The sequence below is a fragment of the Meleagris gallopavo genome, chromosome 30 (genome assembly GCF_905368555.1).
Source record: "Meleagris gallopavo chromosome 30, MGAL_WU_HG_1.1, whole genome shotgun sequence".
NCBI lineage: Eukaryota > Metazoa > Chordata > Aves > Galliformes > Phasianidae > Meleagris > Meleagris gallopavo.
In genome coordinates this window covers 2,545,024-2,562,869 of record NC_139433.1, presented here as the reverse complement: position 1 = coordinate 2,562,869, position 17,846 = coordinate 2,545,024, and the positions used below count along the sequence as shown (strand labels likewise).

Below are 17,846 nucleotides of genomic sequence, written 5' to 3'. Positions count from 1 at the left end.
TTCCCAAAAATTGGGCAAGAAGGAAGCAAGGTTTATTTGGGTTTTGTTTATGGAGGGGTGGAACATGAAATAAAGCCTGGAAAAGAGCACAGACTCCCCAGAGTATGGTTACAGCAACAGCAGCCTGGGATCAGGGCACACCACCCTGTGTTGGCACTGCCTGACCCATGGCACAAACAGGACACGAGGATGCAGCATCTGGTTGAGCTGGGAACATCTTTATTTTGCATGTACAAAAGCTTCAGATTTCTTGCAAAAGAGCAGAAAGACAGACAGACAAACAAGATGCTGCCCAGCACAAGGCAGGATGCTGCCACTGATGAGTCCCCCAGCCAACATAGGGGAGAATACACAATTTCACTGTGCTTACCCAAAGGCAGATGCCAGCCCTGCTGCATCTGCTGGAGTGGAGGGACCAGGCTCCAGCAGCTGCAACCACAGGAGGGAAAAAGAGGCTCAGAGCAACAGAGTGAGGATCTGCCACTGAGGGGAGAAGTCCTTGTGTCCCTTCCCTAGTGGGGCTGCACTCAGCACCAGCACTGGAAAATGAAGAAGGAAGGCTGGGAGCACAGTCAGGCCCCACCATCACCCCTTGGGGACAGCTGTGGCAGGGACAGGGCCAACTCTGGGTGCTCAGCCCAGTTCAGGGCCCAAGGGAATAGGGACCCTTGGGGATTTGCTCTGGTCCCAGCCCTGGACAGGGAGAAAGGGATGAGGGAGGCTCCTGCCCACCCCTAGTCACAGTCAACGGTGCCTTAAGAAATAGACACTATGGCTCTTTGTGTTTTTCATTAAAAAACCCTTTATATTCATTTCATGTCGGTTGAAATCACAAGAAATTAGGTGGGGGGGGGGGGAGGAAGGGGGAAAAAAAAAAAAAGAAAAAAAAAGAGGGGACAAATACGGACAAAACAGCACAGTCTCCCCCCACGTTCAGTGCTTTCACGGGGTCAGGAGCACAGGACAAGACCTAGGACATCAGCTACTGTGTGACTTAGTGAAGTAACGCAAAGATGGGCAAGGCAGAGGCCAGTCTCCCTTCGGAGCAGGTTTTGTGGCCCTTCCAACATCCTCCTGCAGGCAGTCCCACGTGCTCAGCTCTCCGCATCCTCAGCTCTCCTCTGCATCATCCACAGACTCTGACTCCCCACGAACCCTCTCCCGTTCGGTGCTAGGATAATCCTGCACGCTGCAAGGAGAGCACAGGCACCACCTCAGCAAATGTCTCCTCTGCCCTGACCCCCCCAGCATCCCCTTCCCAAGCCAGGAAAAGTCCTACAACCCATAATATCCCCCAGATGTGGCCAAACAGGAGCTCAGCTTCCTGCAGAGCTGAAGCTGGGTGTACGGTAGATGCCAAGGAGCTCCTCTGTGCTGCATTTGCCTCTCGTCCACTCACTTGTTATGGGCCTCCTCGCTAGGTGCCTCTGGCTCTCCAGCTCCTGGCCCTCGGCTTTTGTCTCTCTCCTGCTCCTCTGTGCCCTCCGTTTTTTGGGACAACGATTCGCCATTCACAGGACCTGACAAGTCTGCAGAGAAGAGACAGGCTGGGACACTTGGGCTCTTGGGGCACTTCTCACCTATCCCACCCCACCCCACCCCACCCAAGAGGCTGGGCACCACCAGGACCAGCACAGCAGGTTGTCCTGATACACAGCCAAGTCCACAGCATGGGTATCCCAGCTCTGGCCTGACCAAGGCAGCTATTAGAATGGCCCCAAAGACTCAATTGCCCAAGACCAGAGGCTGACCTCAGCATGGATTTTCCCCACTGTCCCCTCCAGGAAAACTCTTACACCATTACTAGGATGTGCTCAGCCCGGGACTGACTGCTGGGCTCGCAGCCATGAGACAAAGGAAGATCCCAGCCACCAGCTGCCTGTGCAAGAGCTCCTCCAAGGGCGTCTCCACATTCCTTCATCTCCCTGGTGCCCTGGACCACATCTCAAAGAGTGAGCCAGGCCCAAAAGCTGCCCCAGAGGCACTTAAAATCAGGGTTTGGACACTGAGGTTGCCCTTTGCTCTTACTGCCACGAGCATTTGATATTCATCTCACAAAGTCTCATTTAAAAATGCAGTCCCTAGACTCTGTGGGGGAAGCTGGTGTGAAACTGCCCTTCTCCAGACAGCTCCACAACCTGACATGAACTAGACATAGGTCCACAGGGGGACCAGCTGTGCCCTGAGCACAGCCCTGGGATTGCTACACACCCAAACAGAGCAGGGAACCACCCTGAGACGTGCAGGGAACATTACCAGCATTCATTTCCTCTTCTCCCTTCTCATTCTGTGTCTCCCCTCCTGACAGCTTCTCCTGGCCTTTCTCCACATCCCCCTTGTCCTTCTCAGGCCCGGCTTTGTTGGCTTTCTGGATTGCTTCCATCTTTGGTCCTAGGACACGCGACTTCAAGCGGGTGTAGACTTCAGCAGCTTTCTCCATCACGTCCTTGTTTGCTTTATAGCGACGGATCTGCAACAGAAACAGGGACAACCTTGGAGTTGTAGTGTCCTAAGCAGGCTTGTGTTCTCCAGTGGATGATCAATCCTCCACCTGCCATACCTTCTTTAGAGTAGCCACCACATCAGTGTGTTTCTGGAGGATGTGAGAGGTGACCTGGAGTGCACCCAGCTCCTCTAATGCATTCAGGCACCGCTTGATGTCCTGCAGGGATGGCACCAAGATCAGAAACTGCCTGGAAATCTCTCTGTGGATTACATCTCTCTCTGTACAGGCAGCAGGGGGAATAAATTGGGAGCCAGAGGGACTTCATTTGCTAAACCCCTATGGGGTTTTTTAGCAAAACTCTGGATCTGTCTCAAGGGAGACACCAACCCTACAGCACTCCAGTCCCAGCTCCACTAGCTCAGCTCAGGTGAGAGGACAACCACCCCCCATTTGTGGGTACAGGAATGGGAATGACAGAATCACCCCTGACAGCTCCAAAGGGGGCAACCAGGGCAGCCTTGAGCTCCCAGTGGGCACCCAGGACCAGCACTGCTGTGAGCACAGTTCCCTCATGGCACCCACTATCAAGACATCTGCATTGAGCAGCTGGCAAGGTCTGCATGGTGGCCAAGGACACAACCAGGGATCTCCCAGGCCAGGCCAATGTGTTCGAGCACTCACTGGGTTATCCACCTTCAAGGCAAACTTGATCTCACTGTGAAGTTTCTGAAGTTTCTCTTCAACTGTGGGCTCTGGAGCAAGAGACAGAAAAATGTAACAGGTCACCAGTATGGAGCACGCCACTACCCAGAACCTCTCCCCCAAACGGGGACTGGCTTCTTCTCATGTCTCCAAGGCTGAAAGCAGCCTCAGGGGTTTCTATGAGGAGAATGGGCTGAGGTGTGCCAAAATTAGCAGGAATCTATGTAGGAAAGTGGTCTCTACACACTCTGTAAATACTTTTCAACGTGATGCAGGGATCACAGCCATGCTGGAAAGGTGCAAGCATAGCCACACTGATCCCAACTGGAGAGAACCCTTCCCTAGCTCCAGTTGGGAAAGGAACCAGCCCTGGTTCCCTTCTCTCCCTTCTGTAACTTCTCTCAAAAGCAATCGCTCTCTCACCCTTCTTCCTCTCCATTCTCCTTTCAGGGATCAGGTCAGACTTCTTCCGGCCTCTTTCCACTTTCAAAGGTCTGTGGGTAAAAAAGGAAAGAGGTCCTTCAAGAGATGCCTGCAGGTGAAACCACCTGCCTGTTGCTGGGCAAGCAAGAAAGGTGACAGCTCATGCCAGTGCATCCTCCAGACTGTTCAACAGCATGAGCCCTGCCACACTCCACCCATGCTTGCACATCCCCGAGATCACACAGGCAGGAGCTTTGAGACAGCAGCTCCCCCATGCCCCAGCTTTCCAGAACTGCAGAAAGGCAGAACTCAAAGCAAGGTGTCTGGGGATACCCCAAGGATCTTCCCCTCTGTGGGTTGGAATAAAACAAGGGAGCTCAGTCTGGTGCCCTCCACACACCTCCATCAGCCCCCTCAGCTCTAGGAGAAAGGAGAGGAGAAACCCCCCCCATGGGTGCTGCTATCACAGACAGCTCCACAAGGATGTTCATCCCCTCTCCAGGGTGTCCTCAAAAGGGACTGGGCATCAGCAGAGGAGATCTGTCCCCAGAAAAAAAGAGCACCGAGTGCAGGGAGGGGAGATACTGACTTGTTTCGTGGTTTCTCCTCTGCTCGGCCTCTCTTCTCCTTCTGATTTGGTTTCCTTGACAACTCTGAGGGCTGCTTCTTCACTGGTTTCTTTACCTGAAAAGAGAGAACAATGCAGGCAAAAGCAGATTGCAGCAGAGAAACCCCCTCTCACCCCAACCACTGCAGGAGGGAGACAGTGCCATGGCCCATTCTGATCCTCCCAGTCCCATATAGAGGTAATCCAGAAAATCCAACAGCCAGCACCCATGATATCACTGCTGCAAGCCACAGGCAAGCAGCACCATTGGTCTGGGTGCAGTGCTGTCCCCTGCACAAGATGAAAAAAGACTTGGGTTACAGCATAACCATCTGCTGCTTCAGAAGTAAATATGCTGATACTTAAAACAGCCCACCCAGCCTGCAATACCTGTGGGCAGACCCACACATCCTTTCACAACTCAGATCTGCATGACGCTTTCATAGCCCAGCTCTATATGGAGAAACAGGCATTAGAATGAAACAATGACCCTTCCCTCTGTCAGTGAGGAACCACAGCTGCCAAAGGCCCTCTACAACCTTTCTCAGTGCTTCGCCCAAGCCTTGCTAACCCTTTCCATTATCTGCAGAGCAAAATGATGATTGTGGTGGGAGGGAGAGCATCACAGGGATGTAAGCTGGACAAGAGCTCCAGAGCCCAGGGAATAGCTGCCCCAGGGATACATCCCTATCCTGCAACTCCAGTGTAACAGAAGACCAAGGCAGCAGGTCACTGCTGCTCCTGGAGGCACCTGCTGACTTAACAAGGAGAGGGTGGGTTGTCATTTGACACCAGCTCTCCTCCTGTACTCACCTCTTTCTCCATCTCCAGCTCAGAGTCTGAGGAGGATGGGGCCTTACCCCGGCCTTTTCTGCCCTTTTTGGCCACTTCATCATCTGCACTACTGTCGCTGTCTGAGTGCACCTCCTCGCCCTTCTCTGCTTTCTCCTTCCTTTTCTCTTTCTCCTCCTTCTCCTGCTCCCGGAGCCGGCGGATTTCTTCCTCTTGTTCCCTCTTCCTCTTCTCTTCCAGCTCCCGTCGCCTTTCCTCATCTCGCCTCTTCCATTCACTGATACGGTCCACATCACTGTCGCTATCACTACAAAAAAAACAAGAGCGTGTTTGGAAGCCTTGTTGTGAGAAGTGAAGCCAGGGACTCCCCCCAGCCCAGCGGGTGACAGCACCCCAATCCCACTGCAGCTGATCTCACCTGTCGCTGCTGGAGCTGATAGGGACACGCTCAAGTTTTGGTTTCCTACCACGGGGCTTGGGAGGGGGTTTCTCAGCTGCAAGCCAAAAAGAAGATGTTCAGCAAGAGCCCTGGTAGCTTCTTGTGAAAACTGCCCCAAATCAGGGGTTGCTCAGACGTGCATTAGATGCTGCCCACAATAGAAAGGGACGCCAGAACCTCAGGAGCCCCCAATTTCTCGTGCTCTCCAGTATCCTGAAGAAGCCAGCAGTGGCTCAGTTGCAGTAGGTGAAGTCTCTTTGGTGTTACCTGGCTTTCTGCCCCGTTGAGGCTTTTTAACAGACACATCGGAGTCTGAATCGGAGTTGGAGTCTGACTTGGTCATGTCCACAGTTGCATTTCCCATTTCTGAGTCCGAGTCCACTTTGGAGTCAGAGTCGGAGCCAGACTCCACTTTCTGTAGATAAAAAGCAGAGTTGGAGGTGGGAAGGAGGAGCAGCTGACATTCCCAAACACAGCACTGCAGGGCTCAGCCAGGTCACTGAGACAGAAGCAAGGTCTCACAGCCCTCCTGCCCCAACACAGCAGCACAGAGCTCAGTCTCCCTGCTCAACAGAGGAGCCACCCCCTGCACCTTCCTAGACAGTACTGGCAAAAGCCAGCTGCCTCATCACCCAGGGAGTCTGGAGGAAAGCAAAGTAGCAATGTATAGGGACAAACCACTTCAGGAATCTTTTTACCTTCTTCTTCCTTCCCCCTGCAGGCATCCTCCGGGGAGCCCTGGCCACTGGCTTCTTCTCAGGAGTGAAGTCCTGAAGGAAAACCCAGATATTAAAAAATGGGGAAAGATCTCATGAAGGTGAAGCCAGTTCCTCCAGGCCCTGATTCAGTGCCACTGGCTCCACAGATGGTGCTGCTCTTCCAGTAGCATCCTGCCAGCCTCCATACAAGCACACCCCAAACCCTCTTACCTGGTCACTGTTTTTTTCTGACTCAGAAGATGTTTCCGAATTCTCTTCTTCTGTCAGGGAGGGGCTGCCCTGATCTTCACTTGAAGATTTCCGAGGCCTTTTTGCCACTGGCATCTGATACTCGAGAAGCAACAAAGTGAGAATTCCACCCCCTTTCCTCCCACAACAGAAAGGGAGGAAGAGGTTGCCCAGCTCTACCGGACCAGCCCCACTGGAATGACCACATGCACTCAGAAGAGACGTGCACCAGGATTTGGCCGTGCCACCACTTCACAAACAAAGCACAACACCTGCAAGACCCCTGACCACACAATGGGCCCCACAACCACACTACAGCAACCCCCCCCCCATTCTGGGACAGCCCCCCAATCCCCAGTGCCTCAGCCCACACTCACTTTCATTGCCAGTGATTTTCGTTTGAGCCCGCTGTGGTCGCTGCCTCGATCTGAGTCCTCATCACTTTCCATTTTCTCTGTGGTGACTGCAGCCATGGCAGCATCTTCCTCATCATCACCAGCATCACTTCCCCCCATCGGGTCATTCTCGGGGATGTCACTGTCAGAGGAGCTGGCAGGCTAAAGATAGTAGAAATAACAATGATGTTATTGCACCAGCAGGTCTGTGGCGTGCCAGGCTGGAGAAAAGGGGCACAAAAGGGTGACAAGCAACGAACAGCAGCATTGAGCAGAGAGGAGCACACACAGAAAAGCACAGGTAAGGTCCCCAACTGGAGCCAGGGCCCTTCAGCATGGTTCTGGGGCAGAAGGACAATATCACACAGCCCTTGGATGAGCGTGCTCTTGACCCCCTTCTAATCTCCCTGCACCCCCTTCCCCAAGGCCCCTTCCACACCTCCCCGAGACCACCAGAAACACCTTCCCTCCAGCTCCCTTGGCTCAGCTCCACCTACCACTTCCCTGCTCCCCTCCCCAGCATCCTCATGCTCTGCCAAAGACCCCTGGAGAAGCCTGAGCTTGACATCCCCCGCGGATGAGTGCATCCCAGCCTTCCTCTGCCTTGCAAGTTGCCAGAGAAGCAGGGCTGGATGGTGTGGTTCAGTCCTTCCTCCAGCAGCTCATTTCATGCCAGGCCTCTTCCTTCTCACACACCTTCCCCATCAGAATGGCCTGCAAAAGGAGTCCAGCACAGCAGCCCTGCTGTCGCTCAGTTGGGATCTCTTCCATGCTGTTCCACCACCCTGCACAGGGAACATCTCCCAGCCTCTCATCAGCCCATCATGAGGATCCTCAAACAGGCGCATCGAATCCAAGGGGAAGAAAGCACCTGAGCTGCTTCTTCTGGGCTCTTCCATTCTTTTCAGACAGGACAGCTGACCCTAGGAGCCGGGGTTCTTCCAGCACTGAAGCCTTGCTGCTGGAAAGACTCTCATCATTTTAACTTTTCTTGACACCTTGCTTCACTTAGGTCTCAAAACCAAAAAAGCCTCTACTTCAGTCTCTTCTGTGAGACCTGTGGTCTCGTTGGGATCTTTGCCATGGCCTCAGTCACAGCAAACCATTCAAGAACGAGTTTCTTAAGTCTGCTGGAAGTTCATTCACAGTGGTGCTGAGCAATCTCTTGAATAGAAGGTGCTGCCTTCCTCACCACTGCCATCCTCCCTCCCGCCACTACATACAAGCAAAGTTGTTCTCCAGGTTCTCAAAGATCTCCAGGGTCTCACCTTATCTACAACTGCATCCTTGGGTCCAGCCTTCTCCCACAGCTACTCAAACCACAGCTCCTCTCCTGCAATGCCAGCAGCACATCTCAGCCTGCCTACCTCCAGACCATCTCGTCTTCATAGCTCACCTTTAAAAACCTTCCTCTGCCTCTTCAGACCAACTGCCTATGAAGCTGCTTTGGACGCCTTCTTTGAAGATCGCTATACAATAAATTGTATCATACAATAATGGTTACAAAATGCCCTTCGTACACATGAACAATTGACAGCAAAGAGCCTTTCCCCAGCCTGCTCTGAAGGAGCAATCAGTGGCTTTTGACTCAGGACCTTGGAAACGGATGAAGAGAGGGACTGCACACAGGTCCATGAGCCGGGGACCAGCAAGCCTCCGTTCTCACTCTGACAAAGAAATCCTCTGTGGCTTTGGGCAAGGCACACACAGCACATCCCTGTCTCACCTCAAAGATGGGGCAGAGGTGCCTACCTCGCAGAGGACAAGGAGGGCCGACTCACCGAAAGGAGAGGCAGGAAGGGGGAAGCTATTTCAACCCGAGAAAGCCAATCTGCGAGATGGAAGCGCAGAGACACCACAGCAGTGACAAGCAGAAAAAGGAGGAGAGCGACTTGGAGGAAAGGAAAGCTGGAGGCAGCCCGGATCCTTGCTGACCCCCCGCCACACGAGGCCCACACTCACCGGAGGGGCACTGTAACTGGCATGAGGGTTGTTCTGGATTTCCCATAATCCCTCGTTGAAGCCTTTTCTCTTGTTTGGTTTCCCATATTTGTCCTTATACTTTTCATAGGGGAACAGATCTTTGGGGCCCAAAAAGGCGCTGGAGAGAAACAAAGCAGAGGTGAGCCCAGAGCAGAAGCAGCAGGGCAAGGCCCAGAGAGGGGGCGAGGCAGCGCTTACGTCTCGTGAGTGCCGAAGAAGAAGATGGGGTACTTGTTCGGCGGGGGTTTCACGGCACCATCCGCGATGTCATCGATCTGAAAGGAAACCCAAAGCAGGAGGTGGTCAGAGAGAGCGGCTTGGGCACATCCTCTGCAAGGCACATTAGCCCCGGCTAGCAGCGTCGGACTCCAGCACACACACACACTTGGAGGCAAGCACGGCAACAAAGCACCCGGACAGGGAACTTGCTACGCACAGAGTCCTAATGCAGCATTATGGCCAAGCAGGAGCTCTAGAAGAGGAACAGAAGGGATCCGGCGCAGACGCTTTATGGCTACAGCTGGGCACGATGTGCCCCTCGTCAGGATGCGTGGGAAGCCCCCTCCGAGCCCAGGGGTGGCAGCTCCAACAGGTGGCCTGAAGGTCCCTCCTGGCTGCAGACAGGCCACAGGCAAAGCCCAGCCACCAGCAGGACGCACGGGCACCCCGGTCTTCTTCCCAACACGCCGCATTGGCTCCGGTGCCCTTCGGTCTGCTCCACATGGTCTGGGCTGGGGCACAAGCAGGAGCCTCGGGGGCCCCCCAACACGCTGGGGAGTCTTCGGGAGGAGCATTCCCAAAGGAGCAGCCAGCTAAAGCAGGAGATGCTGTGAGCAATGCGAGCGCCCCGCTGGAAGGGCCGAGTCCTCTCGGCGCCGGGCCCCAACCCCGCGTTGGTACAGGGCTTGGCATCCCAGATCTCCTGGCGTGGTGCAGCCAAGCAGCGTTGTCTCCAGCACCCCGGTCCTGCACAGCATCACTCACCATCGGACCGACCCACCGAGCCCTCGCACCCTTAGCACTGCAGAACTCTGACTGGGCCCTGCACGCCCCGTGTTGGCACCGCCACTCGGGATGGAGATGCACAGCACTGCCCACCAGGATGACCATCCCCACCACGTCAACTTTATCACCCCTCACTCTGCCCGCAGCACAACAGCACAGCTCGCTCCTCTCCTGCACCTTGAGAGCTCACAGCCCCCTGCACGCATCGGTGTCACCTCAACGTGTCCCAGCAAAGGGCACTGCCCCACAGCAGCTCTGCCCCCATCCCTCCTCCTGTCGTCCTGAGTTTGCAAGGCTGTGCAATGTGGTGGAAGGACGAGGCTGGAGATGGAAGGATGGGGCAGGGGATGGGCGCCGGGAGTACAGACCCAGCAGGAGCCCAGGCAAAGGTCTGTGAGAGTAGGGCAAAGCGGGGGCCTTTCTTGAATGGTTCTCCATCTCAGCCAGGGTTGGGGCTTGGCCCATGTGTCAGTACAGGACCTCAGCTCCCCGCTTTGGCTCAAGTGCCAGCGTGGGACCCAAGTACCAGCACGGGGCCTCAGTTCCCATTCAGCCCAAGCATCAGCGCGGGACCCCGGGGCGGCGGAGGCACAGAGCGCCAGGGGTGACCCAGGCACGGGGGCGAGGGAGGAGGGCAGAACGGGGCCCGTTCCCAATCAGAGCCCCATCCCCGGCCGGGATCAGAGCGCGGTGCGGTGCCAGCGCGGGTCCGCAGCTCCCAGCCGTCCCCGGTGCCAGCAGAGCCCCGCTGCCAATGCGGGACCTCAGCTCCCACTCCGCCCAAGCGCAGCGCGGGCTCGCAATGCCGGCCCGCCCCGATCCCAGCCCCGCTGTCCCCGCGTCCCGCCGAGCTCCGGTCCCGCTGCGAGCGGCCGTGAGAAACCCGCGCTGCGGAGCGCGCTCCGCCCCGAGCCCCGCCGCCCCGGGGCAGCCCTTCCCGAGTCCCTTCCCCTCGCGGAGCGGCCCCGCGGGCTCACCCGGGCGGGCCAATGCGGGTAGCCCTTCATCTTGGCGAAGACGAGATCTCCGGGCTTGAAGCTGTGCGGCATGGCGGCCGCGGGGCGGGGCGGCGGCGAAGGCCCAGGCCGCGGGCAGCAGCGAGCAACGGGGCGGGGACGGCCCGGCCCGGCCCGCAGGATGTCCCGCCTCTCCCGCAGGCCCAGATTCTATTGGTTGCTAGCGGTGCCGCTCTGACAACTCGTCCAATGGAAAGATGCGAGGGCTCGGCGGGATAACGGGATTGGGCCGTGCCTCCGGCGGCGGCGGGGTGGGGGCAAAGAGGGGCATGGCCGGGGGGGCGGGGGCCGAGATGTGGAGGGGCGCGGGGCCTCTGCGGGCTGAAGTGCGGGGATCGGGGTTAGATTTAAAGGGGTCGGGGGCTGCGGTTTGGGGCAGATCTGCGAGGGGGGGCGTGGGCTGTCAGGAACTGTGAAAGGAATGAAAGGAAGAGCCCCATGGAGAGGGTCCCCGTGGCACGAAGGTGAACAATTTAGAGGGAAAAAAGCCATCAGCAGCCATCTCGCTTGGGGCAGAAGTGCAGCCCAGAAAGCCCGAGCCTTCTGGAGAGGTTAAATCCCAGCAACTCCCTGGAGCTGTCCTGATAGAACATGAGAGCAGGGCTGGGGGTAGCTGGAAGGCATCCCTCAAACAGTGCAGCTGTGGAGAGAGCTTCCCCTTAACCTGGGGGAAGGTTCTACAGGAAAGGAACAGGAAGCATGCAGAGGAATTAGACCTGATTTAGAATCATGACCTGATTTATGTGCTTTTGTAAAAACTCCTTTTCACTTGAACTAAATCCAAGCCAAACCAAATCAGACTGTCTGCAGCTTCATCCTGGTTTAGCTCAGCTTTTAAATTTAGTTTATATCAATCTGATATATATATTTTTTCCATTAAATCATGGAAAAGTGACAATTTGCTGCTGTCTGAAAAGTGAGAAACTTCAGTCAAATGGAAGCTGCATGTGATGCTGTGACAGCCTGAGCTGCGCCTGGCAAGGGTGAGGCTGTTACCAAACACAACCCACACGTGTCGCAGGGATTACCTATAGAGCAATTACACCTCTGGGAGAGGCAAGTGAGAACAAACCATGGGCTGAGTGCGCTGTGTTCCCTGCGGCGCTGCTGGGGTGTGCGTGGCTGCTTTGGTGGCGAGGGGAAATGACTCCAGGCTGTGTGGAAGGAATCCACTGAGGTGTGGCGGGTGCAGACAGCAGCCAAGGATCAGTGTGATGGAGACAGTTACCTGGGACAAGGGAGCTACCCCAAACAGCATCTGCTCCGGTGCCCCTAGGGGAAGCTGTGCTGTATCCCGGGCTGCATCCAAAGCAGTGTGGCCAGCAGTCATGAAGGGGATCTGCCCCTCTGACTTGTGCTGGGGAGACTACCTGGAGCACGGTGTCCAGATGTGGAGTCCTCAGTCCAAGAGACACGGACCTGTTGGAGTGCAACCAGAGAGGGATGTGAGGGATGGAACAGCTCCCTGTGAGGACGGGCTGAGAGCTGGGGTTGTGCAGCCTGCAGAAGAGAAGGCTCCAGGGAGAACTGAGAGCAGCCTGTCAGTACCTAAAGGGGCTGCAAGAAACAAGAGGATGGTTTTTAGCAGGGCCTGTGTGATAGGACAAGGGGGAATGGTTTCAGACTAAGAGAGGGAAGATTTAGAGCGGATATAAGGAAAAAGTTCTTTAATATAAGGGAGCACTGGCACAGGTTGCCCGAAGAGGCAGTGGTGCCCCATTCCTGGAGACAATCAAACTCTGGATGGGGCTCTGAGCACCTGACGGAGCTGTGGGTGTCCCCGTTTACTGCAGAGGAGTGTGACCATATGGCCTTTAGAGGTCCCTTCCAACTCAAACCACTCTGTGTTTCTATGCCTTGACCCAGTTTGCCTGCAGTTATCACAGGTTATCATAGGATGACAGAATCATGGAACGCTGTGAGGAGCTGCAGGCCACCATGAGGGGCTGCAGGCCTTGGGGTCTATCAGGGAGCTGTAGGCCACCGTGTGGGCTCCTCTCAGCCTCCCCTTCTCTGTGCAGAACAAACCAAGGGTGAGTTTGGGGTGATATGGGGGCTTCGCGGTCTGTTTACTACTGAATTCGAGTCGGTTGAGGCTACTTCTGTCGGCCCGAGGGCTCCTCCAGAGCCTGGAGGACCGCGCACAGAGGCGGCGGGATAGAGCGGCAAGAGGGCGGTGATGGCCCCGCCCCCTTCCGGGCACGGTCACGTGAGCGGACCGGAAGTGAGAGGGTGGGTGTGACCGGTTGCGTTCCGGTGTGGGTTCGCTTCCCGGCTCCGTCGCTATGCGCAAGTTCTTCCAGGAGATCAAGGCCGACCTGAAGTTTCGGAGCGCGGGGCCTGGCCAGAAGCTCTCGGAGCCGGCTCGGTACGGGGTAACCGCAGGTCCCGCTGTTGGGCCCGGCGGTGGAGCTCGGGGCCGGGGCGTCACGGCCTGAGGGACGCTGAGCTCCCGCGATGGCCCGAATGCAGCTTGCAGTGATTAGGGAACACACGTTGAGTTCCTCCAAAGGTCCTTCGGGTGCCAAAAGCAAGCGGGTTGCTGCCGGTCCGCGGTGCCCAGGGAGCTGCCTCTTGAGCTGCGTTCTGTCCTGCCGCAGGGTCCCCAAGGAGAAGCCGAAAGCAGAGGCAGCACCGAGACCTCGGCAGGGACCCACTGATGAGGCACAGATGGCAGCGGCGGCAGCGCTGGCCCGGATGGAGCTGAAGCCAAAGGCGAAGCCACCCTCCTCCCAGGGGGCCATCAAGAACCAGGGTAGGAGATTCCTCGAAGATGCAGCTGGGGTGAGAGCCTGGCTGGGCTGCAAGGCTCTGCCAGTGATAGCTCCAAGCTCAGCGATAGCTGCTACAGCTGCTGTAGGTCTGAGCCTGGAAAGAGAGTTCCCAGCTTGGCAGCTGTGTAGCTGGAGCTGGCTCCTTGCTGATGACAAGACTCTTAGAAATGGGGCTAAGGCACACCGTGAACCAGAAGCAGAGCACCCACAGAAGTGTTTGCTTCCCCGAGCAGAACTGCACTGTGCAAAGCCCTCTGAGGAACCACTTGGGGTCTGTGCCCCTGCTGCCATAACTGGGATTTTTCTCTCCTAGTGAGAAAGGAGCTGATGGCTGAGGCAGCTGCAAGTGAGAAGGGGGTTTCTGCAGACCAAGAGGTAGGAGACATGCTGCTGTTTCCTAATCATGTTAAAATGCATGCTTTGAGAGTGCTATTGTCCCTGTCCTATAGAAATATGCTAAGAATCCACAAAAAACAAAACAAAACAAACAAACAAAAAAAACAACCAACCCACAGCAATGCAATACAAAGCAAACATCATTCAGTTGCGCCTGCTTTTGTCTCTTAGGACCCAGCCTTCTCAGACAAGGAAGCTGCAGCTGAACCCTCTGTTTCAGGAGTCTATTTCATTTGCCCATTGACCAGCGCAGTTGTAAGGAAAGATGAGAAAGAAAAGCATATCAGAGAAGCCATCCAGTCGGTGAGCTTCACATCTGCTGGCTGTGCTTCTTTCATTCCTTCCATTTAAAGTCATTTTGTGCATGAATCCCCTCAAGCAATGCAGCAGTGACCTTACTCTTACCTCTTACCCTCTGCCTTCTCCCTCATCTACCAGACTGTAGGCTCTGTTCAGATGTTATAAATTCCTGCCCCTTTGGCTCGCTATAAATGCTGAGGCAGGGAGCTCCAACCTACACATCCCCTTTGATTGTACATAATAGTCAGTTCCCCCATGACCAGCTTCTCTTCTTCTTTTCCAGTATTTCTCTGTAGATCCAGTGGCTGCTTCCATCATGGAGATTCACACCTTCAATAAGGATCGGGAGAAAGTCCGAGTAGGTGTGGAAACCATGGCCAAGTAAGTAGGATGGAGCACTCGAGGAGCTTGTCCCTTCCCTGGAAGGTTAACAGGCATTGCTGCACTCCAAGGAATGTCTGAAGGAAAACAAAGCCAAATACTTGAAACATCTTAATTAAGTGACGCTGTCAGTTGAAATAAGGTCAAATTCTCTGAGGTGTTTTGAGTTGATCCACTGGTCCAAGAGGTTTGGTGGTTGATCTCAACCACCACCACCTTCTGTCTAGCTTGCTTTCCTCACTTTTACAGCTTTTATCTGAGACCTTACAGTATTTCTCACAACGTGATCACTATGCGTGGGGGGCAGCATGTCCTGAAGTGCCCGCTTTGATCCATGAACTACATTCCTCTTTCTGCAGATACCTGGACAACATCTATCTGCATCCAGAGGAGGAGAAGTACCAGAAAATCAAACTGCAGAACAAAGTATTTCAGGTGAGATCAGGATTGCCGCAGGTGCTCTGCCTAGGGAACTCCTTGCCTGGAGCAGACTACATTTAATTTTTTTTTTTTCCCCTTTTCTTCCAGGAAAGGATAAACTGCCTGGAAGGCATACATAGATTTTTCCAGTCTGTTGGGTTTGAGACAAAAACACTGCCTGTTCCAGGACAAGGCAAGATATTTAAGTGTATGGTAAAGTGAAGGCAGCAGTCTGAGTGGTGGGACATCCCAGGGGAGGCTTTGGTTGTTCTGAGAGCTCCACACTTCAGGGCTGTCATACGAACAGCCTCTTGCCCTGCATTTTCCTTGTTAAGACAGTAGTTTTTCCAGATATTATTGCCCTTATATTTCATACATTAATGTGCTTTTGGTTGTAGACACCACTGAAGAGTACTACGTTCTAAAGGAAGAAATGCTGACCAAGTTGGAAGACCTCAAGGACTACAAAGAGCAGCTTTTAAGCTGTGAGCCACTGAGACTCCAGCTGGATCGGCAGCTCTGTGTATTTAAACCATCAGCTGAAGCTGCTCGATTTGAGCTGCCAAATGACTTCTACAACCTCACTGCAGAAGAGATAAAACGAGAGCAACGGCTCCGGTGAGCAGGTTTAAAGTGAGGGTCTCCACTACCCAGGGGGCATGCGATGCCAGCTAACTACCTTATGCCTCTTCTTCATGCTAAAAATCACTTTTTATCTAAAGGACAGAAGCAGTGGAAAAGGCTTCAATGCTGAGGACAAGAGCCATGAGAGAGAAAGAAGAACAAAGGGAAATGCGGAAGTACAACTATACCCTGTTACGAGTTAGATTTCCTGATGGCTACCTTCTCCAAGGTAAGACTTCTTACCCTCTCTTTGTGCACCCCTAATAGCTTTTGAGAATACTTGTAGCAGAAGAGATTGATAAGCAGGCTTGAGATGTGCAGAAGACAATTGTTAGAATGAATACAGAAAGGAATAACGTTTTAGTACAAGTCTTTACAATCTTTGAGCCTTCCATGTGCCTCACCTGCATAGGGCTGGAACTGTAAGCCAGGGTTCACCGTAGAGGAAAGAATCTCAAGGCATTACTAATTAAATGTGCTCTTCCCAGGCTACTGCTAGCAAGCTGGAATAATTAGATGAGCTTGCTATAGTAACCAGCATGAAATTGCCTGTGTGGTGGCAGGTTGTACAACAGTACAAATCCTCTTCAATTTTTGCAGTAGAACTCCAGAAATAGTTTTAGGCTTTTCCAGTTCTTTGTTACAGGCTGGCAGGGGTTTACAACATGTGAAGCAGCACTTTTCTTTAGGAATGCTGCTTTTATACTTCAGTTGAATCAGGCTCTTCCAACGCCACTGAAGTAGTTTATAAAGTTAGCATCAGTACTGGAGCCCTGTGAAACCTACCACAAAAGATTGCATTTGCTAAATGCCAGACTCTTCCTCTATGTCACTTTTTCTTCATGGCAGGGACTTTTTATGCACGTGAACCTGTATCTGTGCTCTACAACTTCGTCAGAGAAGCACTCAGAGATAACTGGCTGCCCTTCGAGCTTTTGGGACCTGGAGGTCTCAAACTGACAGAGGAAAACTTGGCTTTCAATGAGTGTGGACTGGTGAGTAAGAGATGGCACCTTGCACAGGGGTCTTCAGGTGGCAACAGAGCTCTACTTGTCAGGGTCAGATGGTGCTCATAACTTAGATTGCATCTTCAGCTTTCAGCACAGTAGTGCTCTGTCCCTTCTTTAAGCTCAGGCAATTACATGAAGGCTAACTCAAGGTTAGGTGGCCTCCATCAAAGAAACTTTAAGGACCTGTAGGAAACTCTGGCTACAGCATTTGCCAGCACTGACAGCAGAGGGCTAGTATCCACTCTGGGAAGAGATGGAAGGCAGCAACTGTGAGCCAAGTGCAGCTCTAGCATAAAGCTTCCATGACCAAGCTCAAAGCAGAGTACTCAAGGAGCATGTATGTATAGCATTGTAGCTTAGTAACACTGCTTTCTCTGTTCCAGGTCCCCTCAGCTCTTCTGACTCTTGTCTGGGATGCAGCAGTCATGTCAGACATTGAGGCATCAGGACAGGAACAACCAGCAAGCCCCCTGAAACCAGAACTTCTCTCCAACGTCCAGACACTATCTTGAAATAAAGGGCACTGGTGGTTTTAGACTGGTCCCTTAGGCTGGAGCTTCCACTACATGATCTCAGAAATGACTTTTAGCTCTGCAGCATGGGAGGCTAGAGATTCAGCCATTTAAAACCAACCTTGCAGTCATTTCCACAACTCAGTAGCCATTCAAGGTAGTCTTATCCAGTAAAACTTTCAAGGCTGCACTTAATGGCTTCAAGAACTGAGTTCTAGCAATGACTGTTTAAGGTATTTTTAAGGCCATGATGAAGTACTACTTTCCTCTTTTGGAGGAGGGATGAGATGCTAATAGAGGGCTGGATGACAAACTGATAGAGCCTGGATATTGGGCTGGGCTTAGAATTCAGCTTTTCCTTTTGTTTCTATGTGCACTGTAACTCCTATTGGAGAGAGTATATTTAGATAACGTTATGTTTAATCTAATTAAATTGATTATTTAAAGATTCAGTTCTGCTTCAAGTTATTTGAGTTGTATTACTCTTACAGTTTTGAACTACAGCTGAGTTCCAGTCAGTGCTGGAGCTAGCACTAATGTGCAGCTGGGGCATTGGTCCTCATCTTCCTAAGGCACCTGCAGACAGAAGAGCCAGCCTGGGAAACAAACAACAAGCAAGAGCTACCTATGCTGCATTTTCCCCTCTGATGAGAGATTAAACTCCAGATTACAGC

At 53.5% G+C, this 17,846-nt stretch overlaps 2 protein-coding genes across 5 annotated transcripts; one reads left to right on the top strand and one right to left on the bottom strand.

The window, feature by feature from the left end:
* Positions 1 to 199: 199 nt before the first annotated feature.
* On the bottom strand, positions 200 to 10,877 carry HDGFL2 (HDGF like 2). Of its 4 annotated transcripts, none has more exons than XM_085211475.1 (16): positions 10,717 to 10,877; positions 8,933 to 9,009; positions 8,714 to 8,852; positions 6,734 to 6,913; positions 6,339 to 6,458; positions 6,108 to 6,179; positions 5,677 to 5,824; positions 5,389 to 5,464; positions 4,992 to 5,277; positions 4,161 to 4,255; positions 3,572 to 3,642; positions 3,128 to 3,198; positions 2,561 to 2,662; positions 2,257 to 2,470; positions 1,400 to 1,529; positions 200 to 1,189 (listed from the first exon to the last, which is right to left on the bottom strand). In XM_085211475.1, the coding sequence occupies exons 1-16, from the start codon at positions 10,786 to 10,788 to the stop codon at positions 1,111 to 1,113; spliced, it is 1,932 nt and encodes a 643-aa protein (XP_085067601.1). In that variant the 5' UTR covers positions 10,789 to 10,877; the 3' UTR covers positions 200 to 1,110. The 4 variants fall into 4 exon arrangements, with proteins under 4 accessions (XP_085067601.1, XP_085067602.1, XP_085067603.1 ...); XM_085211476.1 differs by having other exon boundaries at positions 6,339 to 6,452; XM_085211477.1 differs by lacking the exons at positions 8,714 to 8,852; positions 8,933 to 9,009 and having other exon boundaries at positions 10,717 to 10,873.
* Positions 10,878 to 12,956: 2,079 nt separating this feature from the next.
* On the top strand, positions 12,957 to 17,624 carry UBXN6 (UBX domain protein 6). Its single transcript, XM_010724949.4, has 11 exons — positions 12,957 to 13,123; positions 13,356 to 13,510; positions 13,843 to 13,904; positions 14,097 to 14,228; positions 14,509 to 14,606; positions 14,966 to 15,041; positions 15,135 to 15,219; positions 15,425 to 15,644; positions 15,749 to 15,879; positions 16,500 to 16,645; positions 17,044 to 17,624. The coding sequence occupies exons 1-11, from the start codon at positions 13,041 to 13,043 to the stop codon at positions 17,170 to 17,172; spliced, it is 1,317 nt and encodes a 438-aa protein (XP_010723251.1). The 5' UTR covers positions 12,957 to 13,040; the 3' UTR covers positions 17,173 to 17,624.
* Positions 17,625 to 17,846: the final 222 nt, after the last annotated feature.